The sequence below is a fragment of the Molothrus ater genome, chromosome 7 (assembly GCF_012460135.2).
Source record: "Molothrus ater isolate BHLD 08-10-18 breed brown headed cowbird chromosome 7, BPBGC_Mater_1.1, whole genome shotgun sequence".
NCBI lineage: Eukaryota > Metazoa > Chordata > Aves > Passeriformes > Icteridae > Molothrus > Molothrus ater.
Window position 1 is genome coordinate 727,704 of NC_050484.2, and position 15,745 is coordinate 743,448.

General features: G+C 54.2%; 1 protein-coding gene across 1 annotated transcript; it reads left to right on the forward strand.

The window, feature by feature from the left end:
• The first annotated feature begins 2,710 nt into the window (after window positions 1-2,710).
• On the forward strand, window positions 2,711-4,589 carry GBX2 (gastrulation brain homeobox 2). The gene is made up of 2 exons (XM_036386853.1): window positions 2,711-3,203; window positions 3,428-4,589. The coding sequence occupies exons 1-2, from the start codon at window positions 2,711-2,713 to the stop codon at window positions 3,949-3,951; spliced, it is 1,017 nt and encodes a 338-aa protein (XP_036242746.1). The 3' UTR covers window positions 3,952-4,589.
• The last annotated feature ends 11,156 nt before the right edge of the window (window positions 4,590-15,745 follow it).

The window sequence follows — 15,745 nt, forward strand, 5'->3', positions numbered from 1 at the left end:
TTTGGGATTCTCCCCCTTTTTTGCTTTTTTTTCCCCCTCGCTCCTGCTCCACTCCCTGCCACAATCGCGCCCGGCTCGCTCCTGCCACAATCAGGCATCGCCGAGTTCGGTTGGGTTTTTTGGGGGGTTTTTTTCTGTGGTTTTTTTTATTTTTTTTTTCCTCCGGGAGGAAAAAAAAAAAATCAGCTAATTATGTGCCGAACAAAAAGCCCATTCTTGCCCGAAATAATGCTGCCGTCCTGCAAAGGCACTTTTTTGTGGGCAAATTTTGAAGGGGGCTGACAATAAAAACAGCTGCAGGAGCTGCCTGTTGGTACACATTGCCATTCCTAATTATCCCTGCCCTTCCCGCAATCCTGAAAAAATGGGATTTTTTTTTTTTTTTTTTTTTTGCCCCTCTCGGCTCGCTTGGCTTTGCTCCCCGCGAGAATTCCCAGGTTTTCGGGAGTTTTTTAGCATGGTGGAAAGGGAGGGAGGAAGGAGAGGGATGCGATCGCAGAGTGGAGCACGGGGAAAGGGGGGAAAAAAATGGGAGAGGAAAAATCCACGAAGCATCCACGAGGAAAATGGGAAATCTCCCCGAGCTGCTGCACATATGGTGGCCTCCGCAAGACGGAGCCAGGACATATGGAAATGAGCTGGAAAATCCAACTTTTCCCACTCCCTTCAAGTCGGAGCTGGGCCCCAAAAGTGTTTGTGCACGCACATCACACAAACCCCCCCTGCCCATCCTCAGCCGCAGCTGCTCCCCTGGCCATGCCCCCGGGAAAATCCTTCCCGCACAGACCCCAAAATCCTGCTGGGGGTCAGCACCCCAAAAACTGCAGGGTGGCGAGGCGGATGCAGCAAAAAATGCGCCGAGACCCTCAAATAATAACCCGCCCCCCCTTGTTTAATTGAAATGAACGTTTTCAGATGGTGGCTGGGGGATAAACTGACCCAGATATCCGGGCAGGGGCCGGGGAGGCTCCCAGCCCCACTCAGCGGGATTTGGGAGATTTAGGGGATTTGGGGGGCTGGCAGGGGGCTTGGCACCCCAATCCCACACGGGTTGGGTTTGGGGTGATCCTGGGGAGTTTTAGGGGGCTCCGTGGGTGTCCGCAGCGCTGGCAGGGTGGCACCGCAGGCGCGGTGTCCTGCGCGACATGTGCCACCCTGGCTGGCACAGCGGGGGATGCCCAAGAGGGGGCTCCTGCGGATCCCGGCCTTTTGGGGACCCTTCCCAAGCGGGATCTCCTGCTGATCCCCGGCTTTTGGGGAGCCCTCGCAAGCGGAATCTCCCGCTGATCCCGGCCTTTTGGGGAGCCTCCCCCCGGCCACAGCCGCTTTGAGGCGGGGTCTGGGCTGCAGAACCCCCCAAAGCCAAGCGCAGGGGCACAGCCAGCACCATTGTCCCGGGAAATCTTCAACTTCCCAAAGGCAGGAGGCATCCCACCCACCCCCAAGCAACTCCCCTCCTTTCTCTTTTTTTTTTTTCTTTCCCTCTCCTTCTTTTATTCTTTTTTTTTCACCTGCATTTAATTTTATTTTCCAAACCACTTGATCTTTGCTTGGGAACCTCCATTAATTGCCTGGGTTTGCCTCTTCGCCTGGTCCCTTTATCATTATTTATGGCCTTTGAAATTGTGTAAAGTTCCCTTGACGTTCAATTTACAAGTTTGGGGGCTTTTTTTTTTTCCTTTTTCCCCCTTTTTTTTTTTTTTTTTTTTTTTGTTCCAGCTTTTGTCCTCGCCAAAGACGTCGTGTTGGAAAAGGCTTTGAGCCGGCCAACATGAGAAGCTCGCCGGAGAAAAGGGAGCAGCCCCTCCATCGCTTTTAATTCCGCCGTGTTGCTGAATGGCTCTTTTACATAATTGCAGAAGCAATTTCAAAGCCAAGCCAGGGGCTGACTTTACCCAGAACCACATGGAGCCTATTTGGGGGCTTTTCAAAAAAAAAAAAAAAAAAAAAAAGAAAAAAAAGAGAGAGGGAAAAAAAGAAAAATAAAGGGGGGGGGGAAGAATGGGGAAAAAAAAGAAGGGAGGGGAAAAAAAGAGGGGGTGAGAGTGAATTAAAAAACAAAAAAAATAAAAAAGGAAAAAAAAAGAAAAAAAGAAAAAAAAAGGAAAAATAAAAGGAGAAAAGGGGGGAAAAGGGAAAAAAAGGGGGAGGAAAAGGAAAAAAAAAGAAAAAATGAAAGAAACAGGGAAAAGGAAAATGTTTCGGGAAAAGGGCTGTTCCAGGGTTTGGGAGGCAGCGCGGGGCTGTGCGGGGGGGATGTCCCAGCCCGGGAGCCGCGGAGGTTCCGCGGGCGGTCCCGCGTGGGCCGCGCCGTCCGGGGCGCCGTGAATGGGGCGTGTCCCAAGGGGCGTGGCCTCGCCGCCAAGCCCCGCCCCCTCCTCCTCTCCACCAATGGGCGGCGGCGGCGGCGGCCACGTGGGGCGGGCCGGATTCCCAGGCGGCCAAAATGTGAATGGGCGCGGGGCAGCGCGGGCGGGCAGAGCGGCGGCGGCGGCTCCGCGGGGGCGCAGCGCGGGCGGGGCGGCCCCGAGGTGCGGGAGCTGCCGGGCCGCGGCCCCGCTCCGCCCCGGCTCGGCCCAGCGGCCAGCACGCCGCCGCCGCCGCCGCCGAGCAGCGGCAGCAGGATCGGGACGAAGAGGAGGAAGAGGAGGAGGAGGAGGAGGAGGAGGAAGGTGCCGGCTCTCCCTCTCGCTCCCGCCGCCGCTCCGGCATGAGCGCGGCTTTCCAGCCCTCGCTGATGATGATGCAGCGCCCGCTGGGAAGCAGCACGGCCTTCAGCATCGACTCTCTGATCGGCAGCCCCCCGCCGCCCGCCCCCGGGCACTTCGTGTACACCGGCTACCCCATGTTCATGCCCTACCGGCCCGTGGTGCTGCCGCCGCCGCCGCCGCCGCCCGCGCTGCCGCCCGCGCTGCCCCCCGCGCACCCGCAGCACCACCCGCTGCCCAGCCTGCCCTCCGGCTTCTGCTCCAGCCTGGCCCAGGGCATGGCGCTCACCTCCACGCTCATGGCCACGCTGCCCGGCACCTTCCCCGCGTCCCCGCAGCACCAGGAGGCCGCCAGGAAGTTCGCGCCGCCGGGCAACTTCGAGAAAGCCGAGGGCATCCCCCCGGACGGCGGCGGCGACGATGGAAAAGCTTTCCTGGGCAAGGACGGCGCCCTGCTGCCCTTCCCCGCCGCCGACGCCGTCCAGGCTTCCCTCGGTGAGTGAGGGATGGGGGGAAGCGGGAAGTGATGGGGGGGACCGGGCAGCAGGGAGGGCTGAGTGAGCTCTCGGTAACATCGGAGCGAACGGAAGATGCGTTTGCCGGTAGATAGGGAAAAAATGAGGGAAAATAAAAATGAAAAAAGGGGGTGGTCGAAGCATGGTTTTTTGGGGCGCTGGGATGGTGCGCGATGCTAACGCGAGGCCTCTGCTCCCTTCCAGCCGGGGCTCTCCGCGGGCAGGGCAAGGAGGACCCCAAGGCGGAGGAGGAGACGAAAGGCAAGGAGGAAAGTTTCTCCATGGACAGCGATCTCGATTACAGCTCGGACGACAACATCGCCGGGCAGGCGGCTCACAAGGAGGAGGACTCTGGCACCGCGCTGGAGGAGAGCCCGCAGAACCCGCCCAGCTCCGGCAGCACCACGTCCACGGGCAAGAACCGGCGGAGGCGAACAGCCTTCACCAGCGAGCAGCTGCTGGAGCTGGAGAAGGAATTCCACTGCAAAAAGTACCTGTCCCTGACCGAGAGGTCCCAGATCGCCCACGCCCTCAAACTCAGCGAGGTGCAGGTGAAAATCTGGTTCCAGAACAGGCGGGCCAAATGGAAACGGGTCAAGGCGGGCAACGCCAACTCCAAGACGGGGGAGCCCTCGCGGAACCCCAAGATCGTGGTGCCCATCCCGGTGCACGTCAGCAGGTTCGCGATCAGGAGTCAGCACCAGCAGCTGGAGCAAGCCCGACCCTGATCCCTGTCCCTCCCTCCTCCCGCGCTCAGTTTTTCACGGGAAAAGTTCCCAAGCCCGGGGTTTGAAGGCGACCCATCCGCATAAAAACAAAACCGAGAGAAGCAAAAACAAAAACAAAAACAACAAAAAAACCCAAAACAAACCCACAAAAACCATCAACAACAGCAACCAAAACGCACCGCAAAAAAACTAAACCGACACGAAAAAAAAAAAGAACCCCGCGTTGTGAGCGCCTGGCGAATCCCCAGCACGGGCGAACTTTAAAGCGAAACTTTGCGCTCGCCGCGAGGGGAAGAGGCTTGGGAAGTGTTTGGGAAATCTCGGAGCAGGGATATCCCGGCTGGAAGAGGCGCACAGACCCCCCCTCCCCCAGAACAGAGATATTTATTATAGCGAGGCCGCGCTGCATCCCCCGGCCGGAGCATCCCCAGCGAACCCCGCCGCGCCTTTTGCCACCTTTGGGGTTTTCTTTCTTATTCGGGGGCAAAAGGTAAAAAACGCAAAAACAAACCGACAAAAAAACGAGAGAACAAACAGACAAACAACAACAACGAAAAAAAAAGCCGAAAGAAAACTCAGAGTTTCATTTCATGCCTTTTTTATTGTTTGGTTTTATTGCCGATGGCTGAGTGGCAGGCACTGGGGAATGAGATTTTAAAATCTCTTTTCTTTTTCTTTTTTTTTCTTTTTTTTTTTTTTTTTTTTTTTTGCCTGGCTTTCTGTCGATTTGGTTTGCCTATTCTACCAAGCCATGTTTAAAGGAGAGAAGGGGAGGGAGGGTGGGGAAGGGCAAAAAAAAAAAAGAAAAAAAAAAAGAAAAAAAAAAGCAGCACGATCTTCACTATTGTGTTTAATTTATTTCGATGTAGCTTATTTCCTTATAAGTTATGAAATTTAAAAGCAAACTAAGTCTTGTGAATAAAAACCGACAAAGAAACAGAAAAGACTTTAAAGACAAAAAAAAAAAAAAAAAAAAAGCCAAAAAAAAGCCCTCGAGCCCCCGGCTGTTCTGTCCAGGATTTGGCGTTAGGCTGATTTTCCTTTCCCCTCCTGCGCTGCCCGAGTGGAGTGATGCTGCTCTCGCCTGTATTTTCGATTTTCTGCTTTTGTGGTTGTTTTTCATATTTTTGTAGCCACATTTATTGCCGGGGAGGGGGGAGCCGGGTGGAAAACTTTCTCTTTTTTTGGTATTTTTTTGTTTTGGTTTGGTTTGGTTTTTTTTCCTATTCCCCTTATTTTGAGGGATGTGCAAGCTGCAAAAAACCCAAACAATCTGGCTGTGCGTGCTCGGGGCTGGCCGCGGGCAGGGGGCAGAGCACCCCCGGCTCTGAGTCCTGCCCGGGGGTGCAGCCCCCGCCCCGCGTTCGGGGGGTGCCGCCGCCTCTCCCTCCCACCCCCAGCCCGGGCTTTGGGGCTCTGCTGCCTCCCCCAGCCCCATTTTTGGGGTTTTTTTGGGGGGTGCAGCCGCTGCCCCCAGCCCCGCGCCCGTTCCCGTTGCGGCGGGGCCGGATCGGGGCTGGGAGGGGTCGGGGCCGAAGGGTCCCGCGTCCCCCCCTTCCCTTCCCGCATCCTTTTTATCCCCACCCCCCCCCCTTTTTTTTTTTTCCCCCTCCCCATTATCCCGGCTCCATCCATGCCGGTGCCGCCGTGACATCGGCGGCGGCGATTTGGAATTAAAAATGAAATTTTCCCCAGGAAAACGGAGCGCCGGGGGGGTTTTGGGGTGGTGAGGTCTATTGAAATGAAATAATTAAATCTGAGGAGGAGGGGGGGGGTTTCGTTCTGTCCCGGGACAGGCTCCCAGGCTCGGCCGCGTGGCACCGCTCGCGCTTCATCACTTATTTATTATAATTATTATAATTAATGCTGTTAATATGGTTTTGTTTGGGTCCGAGGGGGTTGGCCGTGGCTCCGGGGGTGCACGGGGAGGGGGATCCCCATCCCCACCAGCTGCTCCCCAAAAAGGCACAACCCCGGCCAACATTGCCCCACGGGCGGCCGCGGACACGCGGGAAAACACGCGCAGTTCCAGCCTGCTTTAAAAAGCTTCAAAAAGCTTTTAAAAAAACCGGAATACTCATTATAATGACGATAATATTTTGGGGGGTTCGCCGGGAGCCGCGGGACACGCGTGGGACAAACCCCCCGCGCCACCCCCGCCGCCGCTGCTGCTGCTGCTGCTGCTAAAAACAAAAAATCATCTTTGGAATTGCTGGGATTGATCCCGGCCGGATCTCGGTGCTGTCCGGCCAGCGCGGAGCCTGCAGCACGCTCGGCTGTGATCCCAAACCGGGGGATGCACCCCAAACCGGGGGATGCAACCACAAACTGGGGGATGCATCCACAAACCGAGGGATGCACCCCAAACCGGGGGATGCACCCCAAACCGGGGGATGCAACCACAAACTGGGGGATGCATCCACAAACCGAGGGATGCACCCCAAACCGGGGGATGCACCCCAAACCAGGCTGTGCCCCTAAAACTAGGGGATGCACCTCCAAACCGAGGTGTGCTCCCAAACCGGGGGATGCGCTCCAAATCGGGCTGTGCCCCCCTAACCCGGGGTATGACCCCAAACTGGGCCGTGCCCCCCAAACGGGGCCGTTCCCCTGCCGGGGCTGCGAGTGCGGGGTTTTGGGGAGCAGCAGCTGCTGCTCAGCCCCGTTCCCTCCGGGGATCCCTCCCGGTGCCAGCCCCGGGCCGGGGTCCCCCCTGCCCCCCCAAGCCGGAGCGGGGCCGGAGGGGGAAGCCCCGGGCCGGGGGCCGGAGGAGAAGGAGATAAACAAGCGAGGGGGTTGATAGCTGTCATCATCACCATCATCATGGCTTTCATTTGGCTGCCTAATGAGTCAGATCACAGGCAGAGAGAAAAATTGTCAATCGCCCGGGCTCTAATGAATTTTTTTGCAAATTGTAATCAAGCCAGGCCGTCTCAGCTCGCTGATTAATGAGACCCAGGAGGCCCGGCCAGCACCTCAGCTTTTTATTCCATCCCGTCCTCCCTGCACTAAATTAACAGCAACTTGTCTGAGCTTCAAATTAACTCCCAATGATTAATTCTGATGGGGGGGTCTGAAGAATAGCTCGTCCTAATAGGCACTGGCCTCTGATGCTGTTTGAAATTAATACACTTCCCCTTTGGCTGCCGGCTTTAATCCAAGGCTGGGCTTTGACATCACTATATTTGTTGTTACAATAAATTCCTCTTACATCTGCAGATCAAATAATCGCGGGGCTCGGGGAGCGCGGCGGCGGCGGCGGCAAACCCGAACTCGGAGGGGACGGGGAGCTCCTCGCCTCTCTCTGCTGCAAAGCCTGGCTTTAGGTTTAGCCACAAATGGGGATTTTTTTAAGGCTCGGCAGCGGGGCTAGGATGTTAAATAAGACATCATTGCCTTTAAATCCCCCCCGCTCACCGCCGTGAGCCGGCGCTGCCCGCAGCCCCCCGCACCCAGCGCAGCTCGGTTCTGTGTGTCCCGCATTAATTGCTCTCATTATCTCAGCCGGCTCCGGCTTTTCCTGCCTTTTCCCTGCCCCGGGAATGTGCCAGGACCCGGCTGTGCCCGGCCGGGCTGCGGGGGGCACCGCAACACCCGCGGGGAGAATCCCGGCCCGGGGCCGGAGTCCCCTCCCGAGGGACCGAGCATCCTCCGGTGCCCCTGGGGAGGGACCCCCATCCCCGGGGCGTCCCGGGGGCTGTGTCCCCTCTGTCCCACGAGTCCAGCTGCCATGAAGCACCCGGCACCCTGGCGCACCAGAGCAGCGCCGTGTGCGCGGGGACAACCTGTGTGAATTACAAACCGCTCCGTGAAAATGGATCGCTCATCCCAAAGCCTCGGGCAGCGCGGAGGGGGCGCCGCGCCCGTGTCCCCCCGTGTCCCCGGGGGTGCCCGCTCCCTTCCGTCCCCTCCCGCCGCCGCGGGATGCTCGCCCGCCCCTCGCTTGCTCTTTTCTCCCTCCCGCTACGCCCGGCCCATAGAGAGCCTTAATCTGTTTATTTCGAGCCACTTCATCCTCTCGGCCGCTTTTGTCCCGGCCCCAGCCTCTGGCTTTGTGGCAGGAGCGCAGAGGGTTTTAAAGCCCCTTCCCCTATAGTTTGAGGTCTCCTTGGCTGCCGGAATGACAATGGCTGAAACAGGATTACACTGACCTGATCCTATTAAACTCGCCCGTCGCTCTGTGCCGCCCTCCTTCCCTCCCTCCCTCCCTCCGGCCCCACCAACTTCACTCGCCCAACTTTCCCCGGGCGAGAGGGGGAAGCCAAAGGCCGCCCCTCCGAGCAGGCCCGATGGAGCACGGATGGAAGGATGCAGGGATGGAGGCTGCTCCTGCTTTCTTGGCTTGTTGCTCTTTTTTTTATTTTTTTTTTTTTCCCCTAACGGAGCCACGTGGATTTTAAACCTGCGCTTCACCTCCCAGAATCTCGGGCTCCGAACTAAAAGGCGGCGTTTCCTCGGCGCCCCGACTGCCGGCTCTGGCAGGAGATTGAGTTAAACCTGTACAGGGCGATTTTAGCAATAACCAAAAACCGCCCTACGGAATTCCGAGGCATTCGTACAGATTGAAGCCCTCCGAGCAAAACCCTCCTTTGAGGGGATGCTGGGCGCAGCGTTCTGCCTTTTTCAGACAACCCAGCGTGGGGAAAACCCTGGGGATGCACATCCCACATCCCTGGTGGCATCCCCGGAGCATCCCCCGGGCACGGAGCGAGTCCCCGGCTGCTCCCGGGACCTGCGGCAGGAGCGGAGCGGGGCAGCCCCGGGCTCTGCTGGGGATGCTCCCAGGATGGCCCCGGGATGCTCCCAGGATGCTCCCAGGATGCTCCCGGGATGCTCCGTTCCAGCACCTGCGGGGGAACGGGAATTGATGCCCCGGGGCAATGATCTCCGGGCAGGGGGCTCGGCTGAGCGGGCGGTGGAACCGGGGCTGTTTTCAGCTGAGCTGCCGGGGTCGCTGCATTGAGTCAGAGCCCTAAAACCACGCTGGAAATGGGTATTTCAGCCCCGAGTGGCAAAGGGGCCCATCGCCGGCTTTTAGTGCTCACATCCCATTAATTAACCCAGCAAAAGACAAGCCGGGGATTCCCGGTTATCGTTTTGCAGGAGAGTGTTACCGACTGTGTGGTGCCACCTGCCTGGGGCTCCCAAGCTTCTCTAAAAGACCCCAAAAATGGCCTCCCCAAAAGGGCGATTTGCAGTGATTTTTTTAATTTTTTTAAGTTAGCACATCTTGATGCTACCTGAAGTGATAAAAATTGCAACTGCTTGAGTATAAACAGAATTTTTTACTGTTTTCCTCCCTGTTTTGATCCTCTTCAAGATTTTTGGTTTTGCTGAAAAAGCATCCATACTTGGGAATGTTGTGGGAAAAGGTGAGTTTGGCCCCAAAAGCCCTTTAAGAATCTGCATCCCTTGCTGGCATTCCCAGAACAGCCAAAAGCAGCCATGGGAATGGGTTAAACAAATTACCAGTGCAGAGAGTTCCCCAGTGGGAGCAGCTTTCTGTCCCCATTCCCTCTGAATCAGGCTCATGGCCATTTTTAAGACACACATCTGTGTTTTTTTCCCAGCCAGATGCTGGGCTCCTAAGCCCACAGCTGCTATTTCTGCCCCCTCCCCAATTATTTTCAGATTTCCCCATTTCCAGAGAGGCAATAAGTCCCCGCCAAAGGAGGGTAATGGCAAGGCTCTCTCCGAGAGAAATTGTTAATTTGGGATTTATAAAGGACTTTCCTTAATGAATAATAGTTGAGATCGATCTGTCTTCCTGCCTGGTGCTGCAAAGTAACATTTGTAAAGTGAGGTGATCCCAATTACTCCCTCTAATGACCCTCTCCAGGAGAGATTCCAGAGCTGCAGCCAGGAACCCTCTGCTCCCCTGGTGCCAGGAGCATCCCCTGCTTCTCCCAGGGGTCTCTGGATTTATCCAGCTCCCAATCCCCCACATCCCTGGATTTATCCAGCTCCCAATCCCCATTTCCCTGGGTTTATCCAGCTCCCAATCCCCCACCTCCCTGGATTTATCCAGCTCCCAGTCCCCCATTTCCCTGGATTTATCCAGCTCCCAATCCCCTCATCTCCCTGGATTTATCCAGCTCCCAATCCCCCTCCTCCCTGGATTTATCCAACTCCCAATCCCCCACCTCCCTGGATCCATCCAGCTCCCAGTCCCCCATTTCCCTGGATCCATCCAGCTCCCAATCCCCCATTTCCCTGGATCCATCCATCTCCCAATCCCCCATCTCCCGGGGTTCATCCACCTCCCAGTCCACTCATCTCCCTGGATTTATCCAGCTCCCAATCCCCACCACACTGGATTTATCCAGCTCTCAATCCCCATCTCCCTGGGTCCATCCATCTCCCAATCCCCATCTCCCTGGGTTTATCCATCTCCCAATCCCCATTTCCCTGGGTTTATCCATCTCCCAATCCCCCATTTCCCTGGGTTTATCCATCTCCCAATCCCCATTTCCCTGGGTTTATCCAACTCCCAATCCCCATCTCCCTGGGTTTATCCATCTCCCAGTCCCCATTTCCCTGGGTTTATCCAACTCCCACCTCCCTGCCTGCTGTGGCTCAGCTCCAGGATGTCCTGCAGGATCCTGCAGGACTCACAGGAAGGTTTGAGTTGGGAGACACCTCAAAGTTCATCTCATTCCAGCCTCCCACCAGCCCAGGTGGCTCCAGGCCCTGCCCAGCCTGGCCTGGGACACTTCCAGGGATGAGCTTGGCATCCCAGAGGGGAGGGAAGGATGGGGAGGTCCCCCCTGGCATTGTCACCCCCTGTCCCCAGAGTGCCAGGTTCTGACCCCCACCCACCTCCTGGCTTGGCAGAGAGAGGGGAAATGACTCAATTATTACTAATTAACTCAGTTATTACTGATTACTGCCCAAAAGTGTCTTCACAAGAGAAAACACCGGCACTGAAGAGCCCTGGGATCAACAGGAGGAGAATGAATCCAGCAGTGAGCAGCAAGGCCTTTTCTCCTTAATTTTTTCTGCTTAAAATATGGATCCATTCCAGATCAGAGCCAACTAACAAGGTGTGGGGGGTCTCTCTCCATCTTCTCCAGGTTTTCAGCCCGAGACTGGATGCCTTCAGGGCATTGATGAGTGGATTCTTGCCTTTGCAGGTGCCTTCTCCAGATGTTTTCCTCCCTTTCCATCCTTCCTCTCTTCCCTTGGCTTCCTCTGTGCAGCAGGGAACGAAGGTGTGGAAATCTCATTCCCTTCCCTCCTTTTCTTGCTGTCATCCCTCATCCAGAGGCTGGTGGAACAACTGGAGAGCCAGGAGCCAAGGCTGGGAGGTTTTTCCCATGCTGCAAATCCTGCTTCCCTGGCTCCCCAACACTTGGGAGAGAGATTCTCTCTGGATTCTCTGTGCCCCAGCAGCAGTGCTCCCCTTTCTCCCTGTGCCTCCACTCCAAGAGCATCAGCCCAGAGATGCCTCACCCAGCACCCAGGGAATTCTAACGCCACTTTCCCAGTAATTCCAGTGGAAAAGGAAAATCCAGGAAAAAATTACCTCTTAAAAAAAAAAAAAAAAAGCGAAATAAATTTCTCTTTTAAATGCCTTCTGCACCGCTGGAGTGAAATAGAAGCACAAGTTGTAAGAGCCTTGCTCTGGTCACCTTCGGATGGGGTGACCCAGGGATCACGCTGCCTTTGGCTGCCTCGCCCCTGCTCCAAGGACTATTTTGGGTGTTTGAGTGCTAAGAACTCAAGGCTGCTTTTCTCTCCCTGCCTGCAAAGCCCATCCCCGTGCTGATGCAGAGCCGGGCACGGAGCTCAGCCCTTCCCTCAGCTCCCAGGGAGGGGATTCTGGGATGGATGAAACCCCCGATTATTCCTCACCTGGCACAAAAGCTCGGCAATGCCAGCGTGAACTGGCCGGGCCCGATTAAGCGGCAGCCACCAGGCAGTAAATAAATTGGAACCATCTCCAGAGCTGATTAGCTCGCTAATTAAGCTCAGTTACGGGGAAATCTGCGGTCAATCAGCCCGGCCATTACCAGTTGGATCCGCAGAGCAGGAGATGGTGCTCCTCTCTCTGCTGGGGAGAGCAGGGCAGGAGCAGGAGGAGGAAGAGGAGGGGGGTGAGGAGGAAGGTGCTGCCCAATCCGCTTTCCCCAGCAGCAGTTCCGAGAGGCTCATCCATCCCGGGTGTGGGAATCCTTAAAATCAGAGGGTTTTAGGAATGCTATGAAAGGCAGGCCTCAGAGAGAGCAGAACTGGGATTAGACTTAAGCTGTAGCCATAAATTTGTCAGCAGAAAGTTTTTATAAGAAGTAGAAAAGTAAGGACAAATAGAACAATGATCTGGGTATTAACACTTGGCTAGAATACCTCCCTAAGCTACAGAAAGGTAAATTTACCGAGATATTAGGCAGTTCTAAGCTGAATGATGGAGCCCTGTGCATTGTGCTTTAAGGCTCACAAGCAGGTATTGTATTCAAAATAAGCGAACATTGTTTTAACCAAAGGTATGAGTGCTTACAGTGTTTGGATAGAACTACTGTCAGTGTGCTTCTGCTTTGTGTGATTGGTCAAAAACTTTTAAAGGAAGTTGTAACATGCAGTTCTTTGTCTGCTGCCGGGGATGTGAGCTGCTGGCATCTTCCCATTGTCAGAACCATGTAAAGAGACTGATGCTGGAAGATAAAACAGCTCGAGACACGTTCCCCAGCAGTCCCGTCCCGTTGGTGATTTGTGCAGAGACCCCCAGGCAGCGATGCTGGGGATGCCCCACAGCTCCCCAAAACTGCAGGGTGCCCCCACAGAAAAGGGTGAAACCAGGGCTGGGGGGTGTAGTGGATTTCCTGGCCGGGACAAGGCTGCTCCCCACGGGAATTTCCCGTTCTGCCCCATCCCTTGGCTCCTGGCTCTGGCCAGGCAGCAGCTGGGGAGGCTCAGGGGATGCTGAGGGACATCTTCATCCCCCTCTGGGCTGTTCATTTCCCTCCATCTCGGGGGTCTCTGTGGTCAGGATGACAATGAGATGTGTCAGAGTCTCTTTTCCCAGCCTGGCAACCAAAGGAATCGGGACTCTTCTGTTCTGCTTCTCAAGGTTGTTTATTTGCTGTTATCTATAACATTTGTTATCTCTAACATTCTTTTCCTGACCTGCTGAGGTCCATTCAGCAGGTCAGTCCATGGCACACTGTCCAGCCTCAGGGTGGTGTTATCTTCTTATACTAAAAACAACTCCCTGTACAATGGTTACAATTCCTTTCCAATACCTATCATCTACGTTAGACAGTGAGCTTCTACTCTAAACCAGTCGAAAAGTGCCAACATCACAGCAGAAGACCGAGGCCAAGAAGAAGAAGGAGAAAGGCTGGACATGCCCAGATTCCTCCATCTTGCCCCCTGAAGCCCCATTCTAAAAACCCCCCAAATCTATTTTCCACTCTGTGCTAAATTCACTATCATTTTGTGGCTTGTCATTCTTCATACAAGGTTGGGAATTGTTTTTTCCAAGGGCTAAATCCAAGGCACTGGGGTCTTGGGCTCTGTGCCAAGGTCTCTGAGCCCCTTGCCAGGGGCTGGAGCCATCCAGGGCAGCCAGAGGAATTTCCTGGGTTCCAACCCCTCCAAGGCAGCTCCAGCTTCCTTGGACTGGCCCAAAGCTGAGCTGGGATTTCCAAGCTGGTGGTGTCCATCCAGAGCTGGCAGCCCTGCAGGGTGAGGTGTTCTGGTGTGATAGATGAGGAATGCCATGATTGACTCTCACCATTAATGGACAAATATCATGTACATAGGTTAAGAAAAGATTTATAATTTATAGTTCTGCTGTATCCCCTCGTGTGGTTATCAAGGGACAGCTGGGAGCGCTGGCTTGTCACTGTGGTGACACTGAACTCCAATCAGGATTTGAGATCTCCACCACTGGACAGCAAAGAAGGGGTTGATGGACAGAACTTTGGGAGGGGTTAAAGGGTTAAAAAGGGTGAAACTTTCATTGTGAGGGAGCTGAGCACATGGCGGAGGGAAAATCCTTTGCTCCCAGCGCCGTAATCTTCTTTCTTTATTCAGTCTTCTGTTATATTTTTGATAAGGTTTAACAAGCCTTCCTGAACTATGAGAAGTGAGCAGCTATTTCTCACATTTGGGAAGCCCTCTTGTCCCCCCTGCTGCCAGTGGGCATCAGGCAGGGAGCTCCTCTCTCCTTCTCCTCCTTCCTCTGGCAGCTCGGGGCTGCTGCAGATCCCAGCCTTTCCTTCCTTATATCCACATTCCCGGCCTTGGATTCCCACTCATCCTCCCAAACGATGCCAGTCGTTTGCTCTGCACCAAATCAGCAATAAATGAGCATTTTTTACTGTAAAAGGTGATCAGGAGATTTTCCTCAGCTGAGCAAGGAGCCCTGAGTGGCAGCAGCATCAATTCCTGACAGGCTGGAGCCAACCCTGGGAGTTTTGTGCATTCCCTGGAAGCACCAAATTGACAATAAATGACCATTTTTTTTTACTGCAGGAGGTGATTAGGGGGGTCTTCAGCTGAACAAGGAGCCCTTGGTGGCAGCAGCACCAATTCCTGACAGGCTGGAGCAAACTCCAGGGATTTTTGTGCATTCCCTGGAAGCCCAAGGTTGATCCCTGAGCAGTGGCAAAGCTCCATGGAATGGCAGTGTGAAAAATGTGTATTTTGTGACTGGCTTTTGGCAAACATTAAAATGAATATTATTTGTGTTGTGTTACAAAGTGATGCTGTGTTAATTTTCTTAAGTAGTGTGTTAAGTAGAGTCTTAGGTTATAACATAATGTTAAAATAGAAACTATGCTATGTAAGATATTTTTTTAAAGAAAGGGCTTGCACTGAGATAGCAGCCACAGGACACCTGAATCTTTCAGAGAAAGAGAATTTATTGCTCCATTATCAGAAGAAATGAACTTCTTCCCACCTTGCTTAGCCCTGAAGATGCTGTCAGGATTCAGAGGAAGAAGTTGACACTGCCCAGACAGAATTCTGTGTTTGAATGGAATTTATGCACCATGGATGAGGTGTATGAATATGCAACAGGCTGTTGCTTTTAAGGGTTAATCCTCTGTTAATGTGGGTCCTTTTTCGGGCTTATTTTGCCCAGAAAATGTACCCAGACCAGTCCATAACTCTTTGTTCTTATTGTCTCGTATTGTCCTAATCCAAATTGTCCAAATTATTATTACTCTAATGATATTCTTATTTTTATAATCATTTTATTACCATTAAACCTTTAAAATTTTAAAAATGAGTGATTGGCATTTTTCACAGCATCACCTCTCCTCTCCCACCACTCCAGAGCTCCTCATCCTCCCCCTGAACCCAGGGAATCTCCAAACAAACCCATCTGGTGCCGGGCGATCACAAATAAATAAGTGCAATAATAAATAAGTGCTAATTGCTGGTGCTGGGCGTCAAAAGGTTACTGCCAGAGCATTTATTGGGCAATTAAAGGCTTTACTGGGCATTAGGAGAGATCAGTGACTGCCTGGTGGGATCCCCAGCCTGGCTTTCCCTCTGCACTTGGAGTGGTTCCACCAGGAACGGCCACGTTTCCCTCCTGGTCACCCCCACAGGTTGTGCTCTGCCTTTAGGGTTGGATTTGGGCACCTGAAAGGTTTTTCCCAGCCTAAATGGTTCTCCAAAGTCACCTTCTGGGCATTGCCCAGGCGGGAATTGCGAGGTTTCATTGTGGAAAAAGCTCAATTCCTGCCTGAGATCCACCCCAGAAACAGAGGGAAAAGGGATGAGCTCAAACCCCAGGCTCAGAAGAGCTCAAATTTTGGCTGGGCTTCTCCCAAATTCCAGTGGG

Excerpts from the sequence above, each read along its gene's own strand:
- GBX2 (XM_036386853.1), top strand. The coding sequence starts at position 2,711 with ATGAGCGCGGCTTTCCAGCCCTCGCTGATGATGATGCAGCGCCCGCTG. Across the intron at positions 3,204-3,427 it reads CGCCGTCCAGGCTTCCCTCG|CCGGGGCTCTCCGCGGGCAG; the intron begins GTGAGTGAGGGA and ends GCTCCCTTCCAG.